At 34.1% G+C, this 16,282-nt stretch overlaps 1 protein-coding gene across 1 annotated transcript in view; it reads left to right on the top strand.

Annotated features, from left to right (window-relative positions):
• PpD3 (protein phosphatase D3) overlaps positions 1-16,282 on the top strand; it is a 30,412-nt gene that overhangs the window by 12,763 nt on the left and 1,367 nt on the right. The window contains exons 7-10 of the mRNA XM_069825801.1: positions 1,670-1,812; positions 1,900-1,987; positions 8,656-8,875; positions 11,320-11,401. Coding sequence (XP_069681902.1) covers positions 1,670-1,812; positions 1,900-1,987; positions 8,656-8,875; positions 11,320-11,401 — 533 coding nt within the window. The remainder of the gene's footprint in view (positions 1-1,669; positions 1,813-1,899; positions 1,988-8,655; positions 8,876-11,319; positions 11,402-16,282) is intronic.

The following is a 16,282-nucleotide window of genomic DNA, read 5'->3' as shown; positions in this document are numbered from 1 at the left end:
TTGTGATTGATTTCTGTATATGGATGGCACTAGCAGCATTACACTGCTATCAATAGTATGCATCAGTATCTCATTTAAAAGTAAGCTTATAGAAATGTTGTTGTTGTTTTCTAATGCCAGGCGTTTGACAATAAAGTCATTTGACCTCTTGCACTCCAATATTTTTCAAAGATATTATCATGACCAGCATCAGTGTTTGCATATGAAAATTGTAAATTTAATTACAGTACTTAAAAATATGTTACTGTGATTTTGTGAAAATATATTCTGTGTTTTCGATACTTTATTGTTGATGTGCGTTTGTTAATGGTAAATTTAACGGGTATTAAGAATGTGTAAATATGATGTAGTTAAATGGCTAGGAGTATTTTAATTTCTGCTGTCAGTCCTTTCTTGCTTATACAGAATGAGTTACTGATTTTCTTACTGAGCTACGAGGTTGCTTTTTGACAAACAGCATTTGGGTTTTCTCGTTTAATTGTTTTAGCCTGATGCAGAACACAATGTGTGGGCTTTCCTTGTTAATTGTTTGCACTCATCTGGCGACAAAATTCTGCTGGCACTTGTCATTGTCAATATTCATCCATTAGTGAGTTGTCTGAACTGTATTGAGAAGAATGTATTTCCAATCAAAGTTAGACAAATAATACAACAACGCATTTTCTCACTGATACATATCTGCTACTGAAAAAGTTGTACAAGTTGTGTGTATTACTTCAGACAGCATTTGTTCTTATCGAGAATGGAACCTGTTTCTCACCACTTATTTAATAATAACACACTGTTTCAGTGGTTCTGAAGCATGTGAAAAACACATCCGAAACTTGCGTAGATGTAACTCATAAGAATTCTTCAGTATATAGTACTTTGTTGTACTGTGTAACTATGGTTGAAAATACGTATTTCTCAATATAGCTCAGACAACTCAAAACAGAATTGTGTTGCCAGATAAGTGCAAACAATTAAGAAGGAAAACCCATGCATTGTGTCCTATGCTGGGGTCCACACCAGTGGAATAACGGCTAGCACGTCTGGCCGCGAAACCAGGTGGCCCGGGTTCGAATTCTGGTTGGGGCAGGTTACCTGGTTGAAGTTTTTTCCGGGGTTTTCCCTCAACCAATATGAGAAACTGCTGGGTAACTGTTGGTGCTGGACCCGACTCATTTCACTGGCATTATCTCCTTCACTTTATTCACATGCTAAATAACATGAGATGTTGATACAGCATTGTAAAAAAATAACCTACTATAATAACCTATGCCTGGCTTATTGGAAACAACTAACCAGTAAAACCCAATGCATTGCCTGTCAGAAAACAACCTCGTGGCTGAGTAAGAATGCTGGTAAGATAGGTTTGATTTGCTCTGTATTAAATGAAAACGTCCTTATAAAAAAAAACACGCATTTATTGACCCAGAGATTCGCGAAAAAAGGGGTTTTACTGTATTACTTTGGAGAAGAGAACATTATTAACTTTGATCTATCTTCTGCAGTGTCATTTGTATCTTCAAACTAGGTGTAGTTATATCAAGGTACGATTTTAAGAATCATAAATTATTGACATAGTGGAAATATATCTGTCAAGTTATGATGTTGAGAAATAGATATTACTAACAGAGAGAGTACATGAATCCTGAAGCACTGTAAAGCAAGAACAATTTGTTGACAGGTAACCATGAAAGTCAGACTATGAATCAGATGTATGGATTTGAAGGTGAAGTAAAGGCGAAGTATACAGCGCAAATGTCGGAATTATTCACTGAAGTATACAATTGGTTACCTTTGGCTCATTGTCTTAATGGCCGTATTCTGGTAAGTACAATGTACCCGTAATAAATTATGGCTAATGAATGAAGGTTGAAATATTCAAAATAATGTAGAAAATTTGTATAATTCCAGGTTATGCATGGTGGTCTTTTCTCCAGGGATGATGTTACATTAGAAGAGATTAAGGAAATAGACAGAAATAGGCAACCTCCAGAAGAAGGTTAGTGTTAGTATTTCACAACGTCAAGTCTATGTAATTTCTCTCACTGTTGCACCTAAGTTCCACATTAAATAAATATTTATGCTTATAATATGCACTATATTTTTTATGTTTTTATTATAGATTTTATGACTCCTAATCAGAGATGAACGTTCATTGTATAATCATAATAGCTCTGTTCCAAATAGTTCTTCTTTCTGTGAGGTATCTGAAAACAGCTGTGACATTACAGTACACCTAAACACATTCAGCTTTGGACTGATACAGGTTGAACCAAAGCTTATTGTCTGATTATTTTGTTATCTACATTTGATTGTTAATTAATGTCGTATCCAAAACCGAAGTGAAAGTTTATTACAGTTTCAGGAATGTGTAATCAGATAATCTAAGTTCACATGGTAGCTTTTTTCATAAAAGAAAATGTTTTCCCCAGTTTGCAGCAGAACTTGATATTTACGCATTGCTCCATTGCGTTGTGACACTACTTCTCACACTGACTACATTCTATTGGTCGCAGCGGATTTACCCTGCCAGTCATGTGTACACCATTCTAGGTGGCGCTTCTTGCTACATCTCAGAAGAGCCATGTGCCTGCCCACCTGCACCATGTTGCCATTCAGATATGGCACCATTCACCAAACTTTTTAGACAGTCATGTATGATATATATATATATATATATATATATATATATATATATATATACATGCTACAAATTTTCTTGCATGTCATCCAGATATTTTCTGAGTTATGCCCTTTTTCTAAAACAAAAAGTTAGGGCATATTTTCAAAATCTGTCTCCTCGTACACATTTTAAGTATATGGTCTAGAGAAAACTTACAGTATCTTTGATGTACCTAGAAAAGCACTAAGCATCCATAGTTTAGAAATATATCCTTAGAATAGAGAAAAAAATTATTTTGTCAAAATTCTTTTTTAATTTTCTTGTACCTATTGTTATACAAATTACTTTTGAATTTAAAAGGTAATTAACATATAAAAAATCTGATACTCTAATTTATTAACCATAAATGATAGAACATGCAGAAAAATTTTCAACTTGAAAACTTGATAGGTTGAAACTTGTAGAAGCCTTTAGATTTTGAATATATAGGAAGGAGAAAAAAAAAATAATTTGAGAAAAATCTCTTTTAACCTCTTCCCTTACTATATACACTCAGGGACAAAACAAACCGGACACTTTAATATTTGCTGGTATTTTGCAAAACATTATCTTCTCATACAATATTATGGTAGCCATCTGTTGTTATGGAGACGTGTATACATTGTTGATTGTTTTTTGTTTCATAAACAAGCCATTACAACCAAATATTCCAATTTTGCTTTCGGAGTCTCAGCTATAACAATTTTGTCTCAACCATTTTGTGCTTCATTATCGTTATCATTCGTTATTTCTTTATTTTTACATTTTCTGAGTTTAAGTGGGGTTGTAACATTTGTCTTAAAACAAGATGCGACCTGAAGATGTGGCTCGAGCTGTAGCCCTTTACGATGATGGACGCAGTGTACGTTACATTGCAAATGTTATGAATATGGCTAGAAGCACAACCCATGATGCCATAAAACGGTATAGAGAGACCCTAGAATATACCAGAAGACCAGGTTCGGATCGTCCAAGAGCTACGAATCCAAATAAAGACAGGTATATGGTGTTGAGAGTTCTTAGGGAGCGCAACCTGCCAGCTACTAGTGTAGCCCAGCAATTTGTTAACATGCATGGACGCCCAATTTCGGCCAAAACAGTTAGAAGGAGGTTGAAAGCAAGTGGACTGATATCAAGTAGACCTGCAACTGGTCCCAGACTTCTCAGGATGCATCGAGTTGAACGACTGTGTTTTGCAAATGATCACAGGGATTGGAGAAATGGACAGTGGAGCTGTGTTCTGTTCACCGATGAGTCCCGTTTCAATCTGTGCTCACCTGATGGACGTGAAAGAGTTTGGAGAAGGAGGGGAGAACGATTTTCACAGTGTTGCATTTCCGAAAATGTGCCGTATGGAGGTGGTGGGGTGATGGTTTGGGCAGGAGTGTGTACGGATGCTCGTACAGAGTTGGTTTTTGTTAAAAATGGAAGACTAACAGCTGATAGGTATATAAATGAATGTTTGGCTGATCATGTTGTGCCATTTGGCCAATTTGTAGGCGATAATTTTGTTTTAATGCATGATAATGCACGGCCGCATATTGCCCATGCGTCGGAGATTACCTCCAAGAAGTGGGAATCCATGTTCTTCCATGGCCAGCAAGGAGTCCAGACATTAACCCAATTGAACACGTGTGGGACATGCTGGGACGGCGTGTTAAGAATAGACGACCGAGACTAGAATCGTTACAAGAGTTGAGGCGAGCACTTGGCGAAGAATGGGAACTTATTCCTCAAGAAGACATTGCTAACCAAATTGAGAGCATGCCAAGACGTATGGATGCAGTTATTCAAGCCAGAGGGGGTAATACCCGTTACTAAAAAGAGTTTTTAATGTTTAAGGCACCATAAAATGAAAAAAAACAGTTAGACCAAACGATGCCATAGTTATACGCCCTTTGTAATTTTTTGTAAATTTTCTTATCAGAGATTATTTTTTTTCAAATGTTGTCGTATAAGGTGCAAAATGAAACATTATTTTGTTTAAATGGGTTTTGTTTCATTTTGAAATAATTGGCAACAAAATACAAGCAAATATAGAAGTGTCCGGTTTTTTTTGTCCCTGAGTGTATTTTACCAGTTTTGTGAAAAAAAGTGTCATATTTTTTTTTATTTTCGTAAAGAGGTCATTTAATATTGCAGAATCACTGTACATCACTAATTTTCTTACATACTTAAAAAATCGCTATGAAATAGACAATGGGACTCAAACAAGTTAACTTGGGTTAATACATTTTGACACATGTTAGCAACCCGAGTTAACTCGGGATAATAAGGGAAGTGGTTAAAATATACATACTAGGCATTTAAACAGCACAGCAATTTAAATGTGGCATAATTAATGACAGTTCCAAGCATCACAGGGAGCTGAAACTTTGCAGACTCATACATTAGGGTCTATAGATTAATTTTATGCAATAAAATGAAAAACAAATTTTTGACCAAAAATGGCCAACATTTCACTTATCTCCTTCTTTAAATGGAAATTGCATCTTTCTAAGGCTTTGGTACTGCCAATTATAACATACGCTGCACTTTCCTGGAGCTATATGAACAGCAATGCTTTTAAACCACTACAGGTTGCACAAAACAAGGCTCTTAGACTGATTCATGGCTGACTGGTACATGAAGATATCGTTATGCCATATATACATGAAGTTCTTATCAAAATTATAAGAAAATTTTATAATCGACTTCAAAGTAGCCCAAATTCTTTCATTAAAAGAATTGGAAACTATAATGTGGATGACTTCAGAATGTTGTTGTTGTTTTCTAATGCCAGGCGTTTGACAGTAAAGTCATTTGACCTCTTGCACTCCAATATTTTTCAAAGATATTATCATGACCAGCCACTGAAGCACAGATTTTGAGGTGTTCCGAATCCATTTCTTGGTTTGAGTTGCACAATGGGCAGTTAGGGGACTGATATATTCCAATTCTATGCAGGTGTTTGGCCAAACAATCATGGCCTGTTGCCAATCTAAATGCAGCTACGGACGATTTTCGTGGTAAATCGGGAATTAACTGTGGATTTTGATGCAGAGAGTTCCATTTTTTCCCTTGGGATTGTGTTATCAAATTTTGTTTGTTCAAGTCTAAGTATGTAGATTTAATAAATCTTTTCACAGAGTAATATGTAGATTTAGTAACAGGTCTGTAAGTAGCAGTGCTGCCCTTCTTTGCTAAAGCATCCACATTCTCGTTTCCCAGGATTCCACAATGGGATGGTATCCATTGGAATACAATTCTTTTATTGAGTGATATTAATTGAGAGAGCATTTTAGTTATTTCTGCTGTTTGAGATGAAGGTGTGTGTTTAGAGACTATTGATAGAATAGCTGCTTTGGAGTCTGACAATATAACTGCATTTCTAAATTTACTGATGTGGCATAGAAGATTCCTGAGACTTTCACTTATTGCAATGATTTCTCCATCAAAACTTGTTGTTCCATACCCAAGAGATCTATAAAGTGAGAAGAGACAGCACGTAACACCTGCACCGACACCTTGTTCTCTGGAGATCAAGGATCTGTCAGTGTATAAATGAAGCCAGTTTTGTGGAGGGTATCTAATATTAATTGTCTCTAAAGACAATTGTTTTAGTATTTCAGTGTTTACTTCTGATTTCAGTATTTCTTCTGTTAAATTTAGATTATATTCTATATTTAATAGAGTTAAAGGGTTTGGTTTAATTTGTAGGTTTTCTTTTAAATTCGGGATATTGATTTTCTGTTTTAAATCTTGAACAATGGATATGAAACTTTTTTGAGTTTTCAGTCTACAGAGAGGACTGTATGAATGCCAATTGTTTCCTGGTAATCTAATAAGTTTTTCATATTGAATCAGTGCTTTTTCTTCTATTGTCATTTTGATGCTGTTAATATTAGTGAGGAATCTCATAGAATCTATTGGAGTTGTTTTGATTCCACCAGTAATGAGTCTGAGAGCTTGGTTTTGAACATATTCTATTTCGTTTATGAAAGGTGAAGTAATTAAAATTTCTCCGCAGTATGTCAGCACTGGTTGTATAAACATTTTGTGTGTAGTGTTCAAAGTATTCCTAGAGCATCCCCATTTCTTTCCTGCTAGTCTTTTTAGAAGGGAGAATCTTTTACGAGCTTTTTCAGAAATGTATTTCAAATGGTTGCTCCATGTTAACTTACTATCGAAAATAACTCCAAGATATTTGGATTCATAAGTCCTAGGAAGGTGTTGGCCATTGTATTGGATATTGAATTCTCTTTCTTTTTTTACCAAGTGAAAATATTTGGTAGTTACTTTTGCTTAAATTGAGTGTTATCAAATTTAATGTATTCCATTCATGTAGTTGATTTAGAGCTTTAAGAGCAGAATTTTGAATTTTGTCTCTATGTCTGTAAGATCCAGAAGTCCACAAAACTATATCATCTGCAAATAGTGCTGTTTTCATGTTTGATTCCTCTAGGAGGGAGGGTAAGTCATTTATATAAATATTGAATAAAGTTGTGCTGAGGACAGCGCCCTGAGATAGACCTCGATATGTTTGTAACTAGAAAGTGAGTTATTGAATTTAGTGGCAATGAATCGTTGACTAAGGAATTCTGATATCCATCTGAACATATTGCTGGAGATACCTAATTTCTGGAGTTTTAGTAATAATTTATTTCTCCAAACAGAGTCATATGCTAGCTGAAAGTCAATAAATATTGCCAAGGTATCTTCTTTCTTGTTAAAACTGTCTTTTATTCTGACTTCAGAATGTATAGAATGCCAAAAATAGCTATTTTTGATAGTACATAATAATCTAACCATTGGTCTTGTGATATATAAAAGAAGCACATCTACAACAAATTTCAAGAACATCAACTTCTTCGAATTTGTGCGAAGAAGAGATTTTGTGAACTAATAACATAAAGAATAATAACATAATGGTGCAGTCAGGGACCCTGAGGTCCGATACTATATCAAAATCCATTAAGAATTTGAAAAAAAAAAATGAATGTAGTGGTAAATTCTATAATTTCAGAAATGTTAAAAAGTTACTTTATTATTACTTCATGCTGATACATATTATACAATTACAATTTTAAATTAATACTTCTAATGCATAACAACCAAAGTTTTATTGTAAATTGTCCTAGGTTAGCCAGCATAATCTAATAATTTCTGCACTGTGATTAAACTTCTCATTTCTATAAATAATTGTTGTTAGAACTTTGTTGAAAAATTATAATTAAATTCGTTTTTCGCACCAAAAAGTTGTTCTAAAATTTTTTGGAACACTATATGGTACTGTGCATGTTTCAGTAGTTCTTATTCTTCTACCTGTTGAACAAACCCAAAATCTAAAAGTTTTATTCCATCTGAATCAGATAAATGCTCTTGAAATAACCTATACTATGACATCACGTTATTCAAGTATCACTTAAATATGTTATCGCATTTTGTTCCTGTTTTAGTTAGAAAAGAAAAAGATTTCTTTATTATTTAAATGCGTATTATGAGATTATATCATATTGCCCATTATAGGATCTCACTTTCGACAGAAAATGAAATCCATGCATATTCTCTGTCCAGCTCATTGGAGGAAGGCGAAAGTAAAAAAAAAATTAAAATTAAGGATCAGAATGCTTTTTTAATTTTTATTTATTTATTATATAAAGCATGGAAGATGTATTGTTCATTCTTGAAACATTCATTTGAATTCTTTTAATAGAAATGTCTTATTTTTTTTTTTATGAAGTGTAGAGGCGATATTATAGTGTTGTAAAATAAACATTTAAATAATAAATGATACGTTTGCACAAAGCGAGGTGTTTTCATGGTTCTAATTATAAATAAAATATGTTGAATGTCATAGATAAAAAATATGCATGTATATATAGTGTAACAGTATAAGAAAACAAAAGTTGTGCTAAACAGAGCTAACTACAAAGTTTTTTTCTAACAAGAACTGCTACAAATTAAATGAAATGTTCTTAATATAATGGAAAATAATTATAGTCATTTTCATAATATCCATCTAGGACTTATGTGTGAGCTGCTGTGGTCAGATCCTCAGCCACAAGTTGGCCGAGCACCCAGCAAACGTGGTGTTGGCGTGCAGTTTGGTCCAGATGTTACTAAGAAGTTTTTAGAGCTGAATGGTCTAGACTACGTAATAAGAAGTCATGAGGTGAAGAACGAAGGCTATGAAGTGGCTCATGATGGAAAATGTATCACTGTGTTCTCTGCACCTAACTACTGGTGAGTTGTTCATATACAAGGTGGTGTTAGAATTGACGAGGAGTGGGGTGTGGGGAAGAGGTGGAAGCATGCATCAAAATAAGCATAATTGAAATAGCACTTAATTTATTTTCACTTCCACATTTTTCACATTGATCAATTGACCCATTGTTGCTTATCCTCCAAACCCTTTACATCTAGAGAGTATTGTAGTTGTCTGTTGTTTTACCTAAACTTTACATTTCGTACTTTCCATATCCGAAAATTTTATGGAATGTTATTATATCTGATGGTTTTTATTTTATGGTCCCTTTTTAAACATTGCTTAGGATGTAATAAATAATTGTTCATTTTTATGATATATTATCTAACGAATCATCTTGCTATTAATGAATTTGTATACCTCATTTTAGTGTGGGAATGGTTTCAATTTGTGTTTGCATTTTACTTATGCTATTGTATATATTTTGTTTAAAAAAAAAAAAAAAACTTTAGATAAGGGCGCAAATAGCCATAGTTGCAGACATGCCCTATTAAACATCACCAACATCACATTAGTTAAATGAAGATTTGAGTATTTAAACATGCAAAGTTTCAACATAGGCCTACTAGTCCTCTTTCCATTTTGATTACATCTCCATATAGCCATTTTCATTCGTGATTATGGCAATTATAGATAGAAAATGTGTTTCCAAGTACATATTAGGTTCCGTGCTTTGAAATCCTAAACTATTTGTGAACCTTTTCTTGTAAGCAAGCACATTGCCATTTGGGAGTATGCTGTACAGTACCCCAGAAGAAGACGCCCTAATGGCAATGTTTCATCATCACCAATGATATATTGCTTAGCATGTTAACTATTGCAGAGTTTCACGAGTTCAACTCAGCCAACGGTAATGGAGTTTAGAGGCCTTAGCATGGCTTCTTGCAGGAGGGAAGTAAAGCTCTGGATTCCATATCTTAGATTTACAGCACATAAAACAATTCTGTTCCCATAGAGTGCTCCAAGTAAAATTTGCCTTCCATTTCTCACCTGTGTTGAATTTCAACTATGAATAACCTCTCCAGTTGAAAAGTCATTAAATAAAACCACTGTTTCTACTACTGGATGAGAACAGGTCATGTACTCTGGCCCATACTGTTGATGAAGGTGTATTGCCTTTGTGACATATGCAATGGCTCGAGGAGAAGGTAAACTCTAAGTTCACATGTTGCTGCTTATTATTTTGGAATATATCATAGCATGGTCAGAGTTCATACTTCAAACTCTAGATCACACATATCCTGTGCTACAGCCATTTGGTTGTCTGCAATGTTTAGAGTAATATACAGTAGTTTTTTTATCACTTACATGGATATCCATAACTCACCATTTTCCTCTCATTTTCGCAATGCAGATTCAATGTTCATATCAATACATAGCAGGAGAAAAAAATGAGATACTTTATTATTATTATTATCATCATCATTAACGTTTTTTGCAGTTGAACTTCCACAGCTCATTACACGAAGCAAAGTTATATGTTATTTTAAGATAGGATGCTGGTATATTAGATATCTTTAGATATTGATTCACAAAACTTTACTGCATGTTTTCCTACAATATTAACATCTCTTAAAAAATCACTGCTATTTTAAATCCTTTTCATCTGCTATTTTACTAGTAAGTTAATGTCTCCTTAGACACCAGCATAGATGGCGGAATTTCATAAAATCTGTAATAAAATGACAAATTTTAGGTTCTCTCTCCAACTTGAAACTTGAAATGATGAATATTATACAGACCCAGAAACAAAATTTGGGTCACGTGAATTTTGTTTCTGGGTCTGTACAAGGAATTTACTTTACATCAAGCTGATTTTAGTCATATCTACAGCATCTACTACATTCATAATGAAAACTAAATATAGTATTTACTCATTTATAACATGCCATCGAATATAACACGCACCCCAATTTTGACAACACCAAAATAAAAATAAAAAGTTTACTTGCGAATATAACACTCATTCATGCCAAACATACATAGAAGACCTATTGTAGGAGTGAATGTAAATAAAATAGTCATATTTTTGTATTTGCATCACATTCTATCCCACTTCCATTTCCAGAATTTTAAGTCTCCATCACCATGTTCAAGTTGAAATCTGAATCATCACTGAAATGTCATCCAAGCAGGCTGTCTTTACTACCATGCAAAGCAATAGACATGCAGCACTTCTTTCGAATACATCATCGAATATAACACACAATTAGTTCTGTAGACGACGTTTTTACTCCCCCCCTCCCCAAAAGTGCGTCTTATAATGGAGTAAATACAGTATGATGTGTAGTTTATTATAATTTTATGACCTTATCTGACTGTGACAAATATATTATTGTTAGACTTTGCTAGATTTACATTTTTACTAGTACCTACTTTCTAGTATTTTGTTTGGTAATGTAGTGTAATTTGAATTTTGCAGCGATACTATGGGAAACAAGGGAGCATTCATCGTTTTGAAAGGCAAAGATATGAAACCTCAGTATACAACTTATGAAGCTGTGGTAAGTTCAGTTGTCACTTTACATTTTCCTGGTGTGTCTTCTTATATAAGTTATGACAATGAGTAATTTTTTTGTTAGTATTTTTAATATTGCAGAAGTATTTTGAGTAATTATATTTGTTATATTCAGAGGCAGATTTGAAGTTTCTGCTGCTCTAGTCTGTAAAGCATATAACGACCTTTTCCTGAAATGATTATATACTCTAAATTGAAATTTTTTTTCAGAGATAGGCCAATTTAATAGTACATGCAGATCTTCCAAAATAAGTCCGTTTTTATTTTGGAATTCTCAAAGAAATGGCAATATATTTTTCTCATTCACAAAAAAATATATTCCATCAATATAAGAGCAGCAATTTTGTTCTTATCCACGTCATAACAGCTAGATTTGCACAGAAGATCAATGATTCTCGAAAAGATAATGGAATCAAGAGCACTGTGGGAGGGAAAGTCTAGCCTCTCATTGCATGGAACCCCTCTACTTGAATTCTGGTGAACAAGCTTTCTTGTTTGTGTCGCGTTAAGAACTATTTGACCCTTGTAAGATTTTAGTTTAACAGTTTCGTAGCTTTTCAAATTGATATCTTGGATACACTTACCTGTTGAGCTAACTTGTTTAACGATTTCGTGGGAGACTGTTCTAGCCAATAGTCTATGTCACCAAGTTTTTCTTCAGTTAAAATGCGATTTATGCGCCTTCTTTTCAATTATTAAAAATGAGCCAGTTTTCCTCATTTTTCATTAAATTCTGGATAGTTGAATCAGATGGTTGTTGAATGCCAGGATATTTCCTTATAAATATAGACGACACTTTCTCCACGATTTCTTCTATATTTATCATAAATGAACATTCACTGTTTTAATGTATATGACATTGCTACAATCGAAACAACTTGAACTAAGTTAGTTGTACTGATGTAACCTTGATGTCCTCTCAGCCTGTTGTGTTATGTCATTACTGTGCAACACAAAACCTTTCGATGCCTAATTCATGGGAAATGTATACACTATTTCCTTGACAGTTGTGTTTGACCTGTAACAAAAACAGGCAGATGGCATACCTGATTAAAACCTGGTTCCTTGCAAATGCTCTATATTTCCATTAGAAACAAAGTGATGCATTATGATAATATGATGATAAATGTATCAGAAATAAAAAGGGGAAAATGTTAAACTTTGAAAATGAAAAGTTTTTGAATGTAAATACGTTTTAAATCTTGAGTAGGATATTATCACTGCACAGTTTAATGGAGATGTACTTCATTATCTCATTGCTTAAGTGTCTTAGTTTAATGCTTTTAGAGGAATTTATCATCTTACTTTCCACAACTTGGGGGCTGCCTTTACAAACTAAGTATACAAAGAAACAACAGAAAAATACATAAAAAGAAAAAGACAAGTATATATAACATAGGTCAGTTAGCTATTAAATCAATACAAGCTGTAAAAATGTATATAAATGATTCCGCAGGATGTAAATGGAGTATTTCAATGCAAAGAGAGAAATGCACTTTCTCACTGACTTATCAATATTGAGGTCTTTACAGAAGTTCACAAACTGCTTAGCTATTATCCCTCTTGCATCAACAATAAATTTGATAACATGAATTGAATTAAGTTGGTATTCTGAGGTGTAATAAGGAATAGTAGGTTCGTAAATAGCTCTTTTTTTCAGAGTTGACATCTTCAGGCTGTTTCCTGTAGGATTTGAATGTTATCAACTTACGCATTTTTGTATTTAAATTTTAATTGTACTAATTTTGGTTTGTTTATACTCTGCCACTGTACAAAATATATCAATATTTGGCTTAGACACAATTAAATGTATAAATATTTGCAAGTCACTATTTGTGGTAGAGTAGATTCCACCCAGTTACAATTAATACATATTCAAACATGAAAGTAGCCTACGTGATTATTTAATATGTTTGTTTCTACAGCAGTTTCCAATGATTTGAAACCATCATGAGCATGTGCACATGAATTTTAGAGTCGGGCAAATAGCCTCTTACTCCCGCTCGTTCTCGTAGGCGAGACTAGCTGGCCGATAATGCCAGTTCCGAGAATCGTATTCTCGAGATTGGCACTCTCGGGAACGAGGAATACCGGGTCCCGGCCTGTTATCGCACGGCCGACTTATCGTTATGAAATGCGTACACTGACTGCCGGCTTAATTGCCGCTCATCACTGCAAATCGTGACTCTTTCTGAAATATTAATGTTCATAAAGTAATTTGAGAAGGCACAGCAGTGTGGTATGCAATAAATAATACAGCACATTATGATTGTCGACATTCTTACAGAAGTCACACTATTTTAATGAACTATTTATTGCCTTTCCGGAGAAGCAAAATAATGCAGCACTTTCAGTCGTTACCTAATCCTAAGCTAGTCTAAAACAATAACAAGTTATGGTTGGAGCTATGATATACTTTCTCGCTATCAGCATTTTGTTGACATTCCATATTTAATCATTCGATAGTGTTTTGTATATGCTATAGTAATGGATATCACACGACTGTATTATTATTATATTGCGCGTTCACATCTGGATGTTTCGTTGTAATGCAAGGGCATCTTCATCAGCATGGGTAATTATTGCACTGTGTAAGGACGAAATAAAATAATGCTTATTTATATTATTATAAAGGACCAAAGGCTCTGACAAAAGATATTTTTGTTTTCCAACTGATAAAATGCTGAATGTGAAATGGAAACACTTTTGCAAGGGGAAGGACAGAATTACAAAATAGAGTAGATCATTTCACAAATTGGTCATAATTACTTAGAAATGCGTTTTAAGGAACCCGGAGGTTCATTGCCGCTCTCACATAAGCCCGCCATCGGTCTCTATCCTGAGCAAGATTAATTCAGTCTCTACCATCATATCCATTTTTATATTAGCTTCCCATCTACGTCTCTGCCTCTCCAAACGTCCTTTCCCTCGGGCCATCCAACTAACACTCTATATCCATTTCTGGATTCGCCCATACATGCTAGATGTTCTGCCCATTTCAAACCTCTGAATTTAATATTCCTAATTATGTCAGGTGAAGAGTACAATGCGTGTAGTTCTACGTTGTGCAACTTCCTCCATTCTCCATCCCTCTTAGCCCCAAATATCTTCCTAAGAATCTTATTCTCGAACACCCTTAACCTCTGTTCCTCAAAGTGAGAGTCCAAATTTCACAACCATACAGAACAATCGGTAATATAACTGTTTTATAAATTCTAACTTTCAAGTTTTTTGAGAGCAGGCTGGATGACAAAAGCTTCTCAACCGAATAATAACAGGCATTTCCCCCCCCCATATTTATTCTGCGTTTCTTCCTGAGTGTCATTTATATTTGCTTTATCATAACAACAGAGAATAAAAGAGGGTTATTATTATTATTATTATTATTATTATTATTATTAAATTACCTAGTTACTTTACGACGCTTTATGAACTTCTATAGCTATCTAGCGTCTGAATGAGATGATAATGCCAGCGAAATGAGTCCAGGGTCCAGCGCCGAAAGTTACCCAGCATTTCCTCTCAATGGGTTGAGGCGAGAAACCTCAGCCAGGTAAAGGCTGGCTCACAATAAACCGGGAACGGAAACGACAACGAGAAATAATGTTAAAATAAATATATTTAAATGTGAACATTCACAATTAACGAGAAGATTGCCGGAGCCCGGAAACGGGAACGTGAAAGTTAATTGTGAATGCTCACATTTAAATGTATTTATTTTAACAATATTTCCGTTATCGTTGTCGTTTCCGTTCTCGGTTTATTGTGAACCAGTCTTAACTTGTCCCACCCAAGATTCGAACCGGAAGCCGATCGTTTCACAGTCGGGTGTGCTAACTGTTACTCTACAGCGATTATTATTATCATTATCATTATATCATTATTATTATTAGTACTGTTATCATCATCATCATCATTATCGTAATCATTAGGATGATTAAGATTATGATTATCAGGATTATTATGATGGTTATTATTTATTTCTGTCTTGTAAGTTATCATTAGGTACCGGTAAAAGTATTAGAAATCTGATTAATTCTTAATTTGTTATTCTTGTTCCTATAACATATAGGATAATTATTATAAACCATATAGGCCTATATAATTTTATATTGTAACATGGCTAGAATACAATAATGATTGTTCTGTAACAATAATTTATAACGTGCACACCAATAGAAAGTGTAGTTTTCTATAGTATAGGCTGGTTCACAATAAACCGGGAACGGAAACGAGAACGGAAATAATGTTAAAATAAATGTACAGTATTTAAATTTGAGCATTCAGAATAGTTAATTGTGAATGCTTATCTTTAAATACATTTATTTTAACAATATTTCCGTTCTAGTTCTCGTTGCCGTTTCCGTTCTCGGTTTATTGTGAACCAGCTTTTAATATTTTCATGTTTCATATCATTGTGTTACAAACTATTTTTTTTATTTAGTTGTTATAAAAGATAGCCTAATTACTGTAAAGTGTAAACCATCTTGGACTATACGAGTATAGCCTCATTTTCAACTACCTGTATTAAAATACCATTTAATACCATCCGTACAATAACGAGTTTTCAAGCGTTGAAGGGTTCTGTACAAATTTTACAGAACAAACGTTTGAGTCATGAGTCCCGCGCTAACAGGTTAACTCGCCGTTATTCGAGAACCAGTAAAAATTTTGAGTTGCCATCACTTTTAAAAGTAATTTCCATCCTTTCTCAACATTTCTCTCGCTTTGACCCCCCATCTAACGTGAAAAACAAAAAAGTTTGCCGCTTACCAGCGGTAAAGTCTGAACAGATCAATCTCCATCGAAGTTAATATATTTTTTTTTTCACTTTCCAAAAAAGATTTTCAGTTCGATTTGTTTTTCT

The sequence above is a fragment of the Periplaneta americana genome, chromosome 5, assembly GCF_040183065.1.
Source record: "Periplaneta americana isolate PAMFEO1 chromosome 5, P.americana_PAMFEO1_priV1, whole genome shotgun sequence".
NCBI classification, from domain to species: Eukaryota; Metazoa; Arthropoda; class Insecta; order Blattodea; family Blattidae; genus Periplaneta; species Periplaneta americana.
This window is presented reverse-complemented; position numbering and strand designations above follow the sequence as displayed.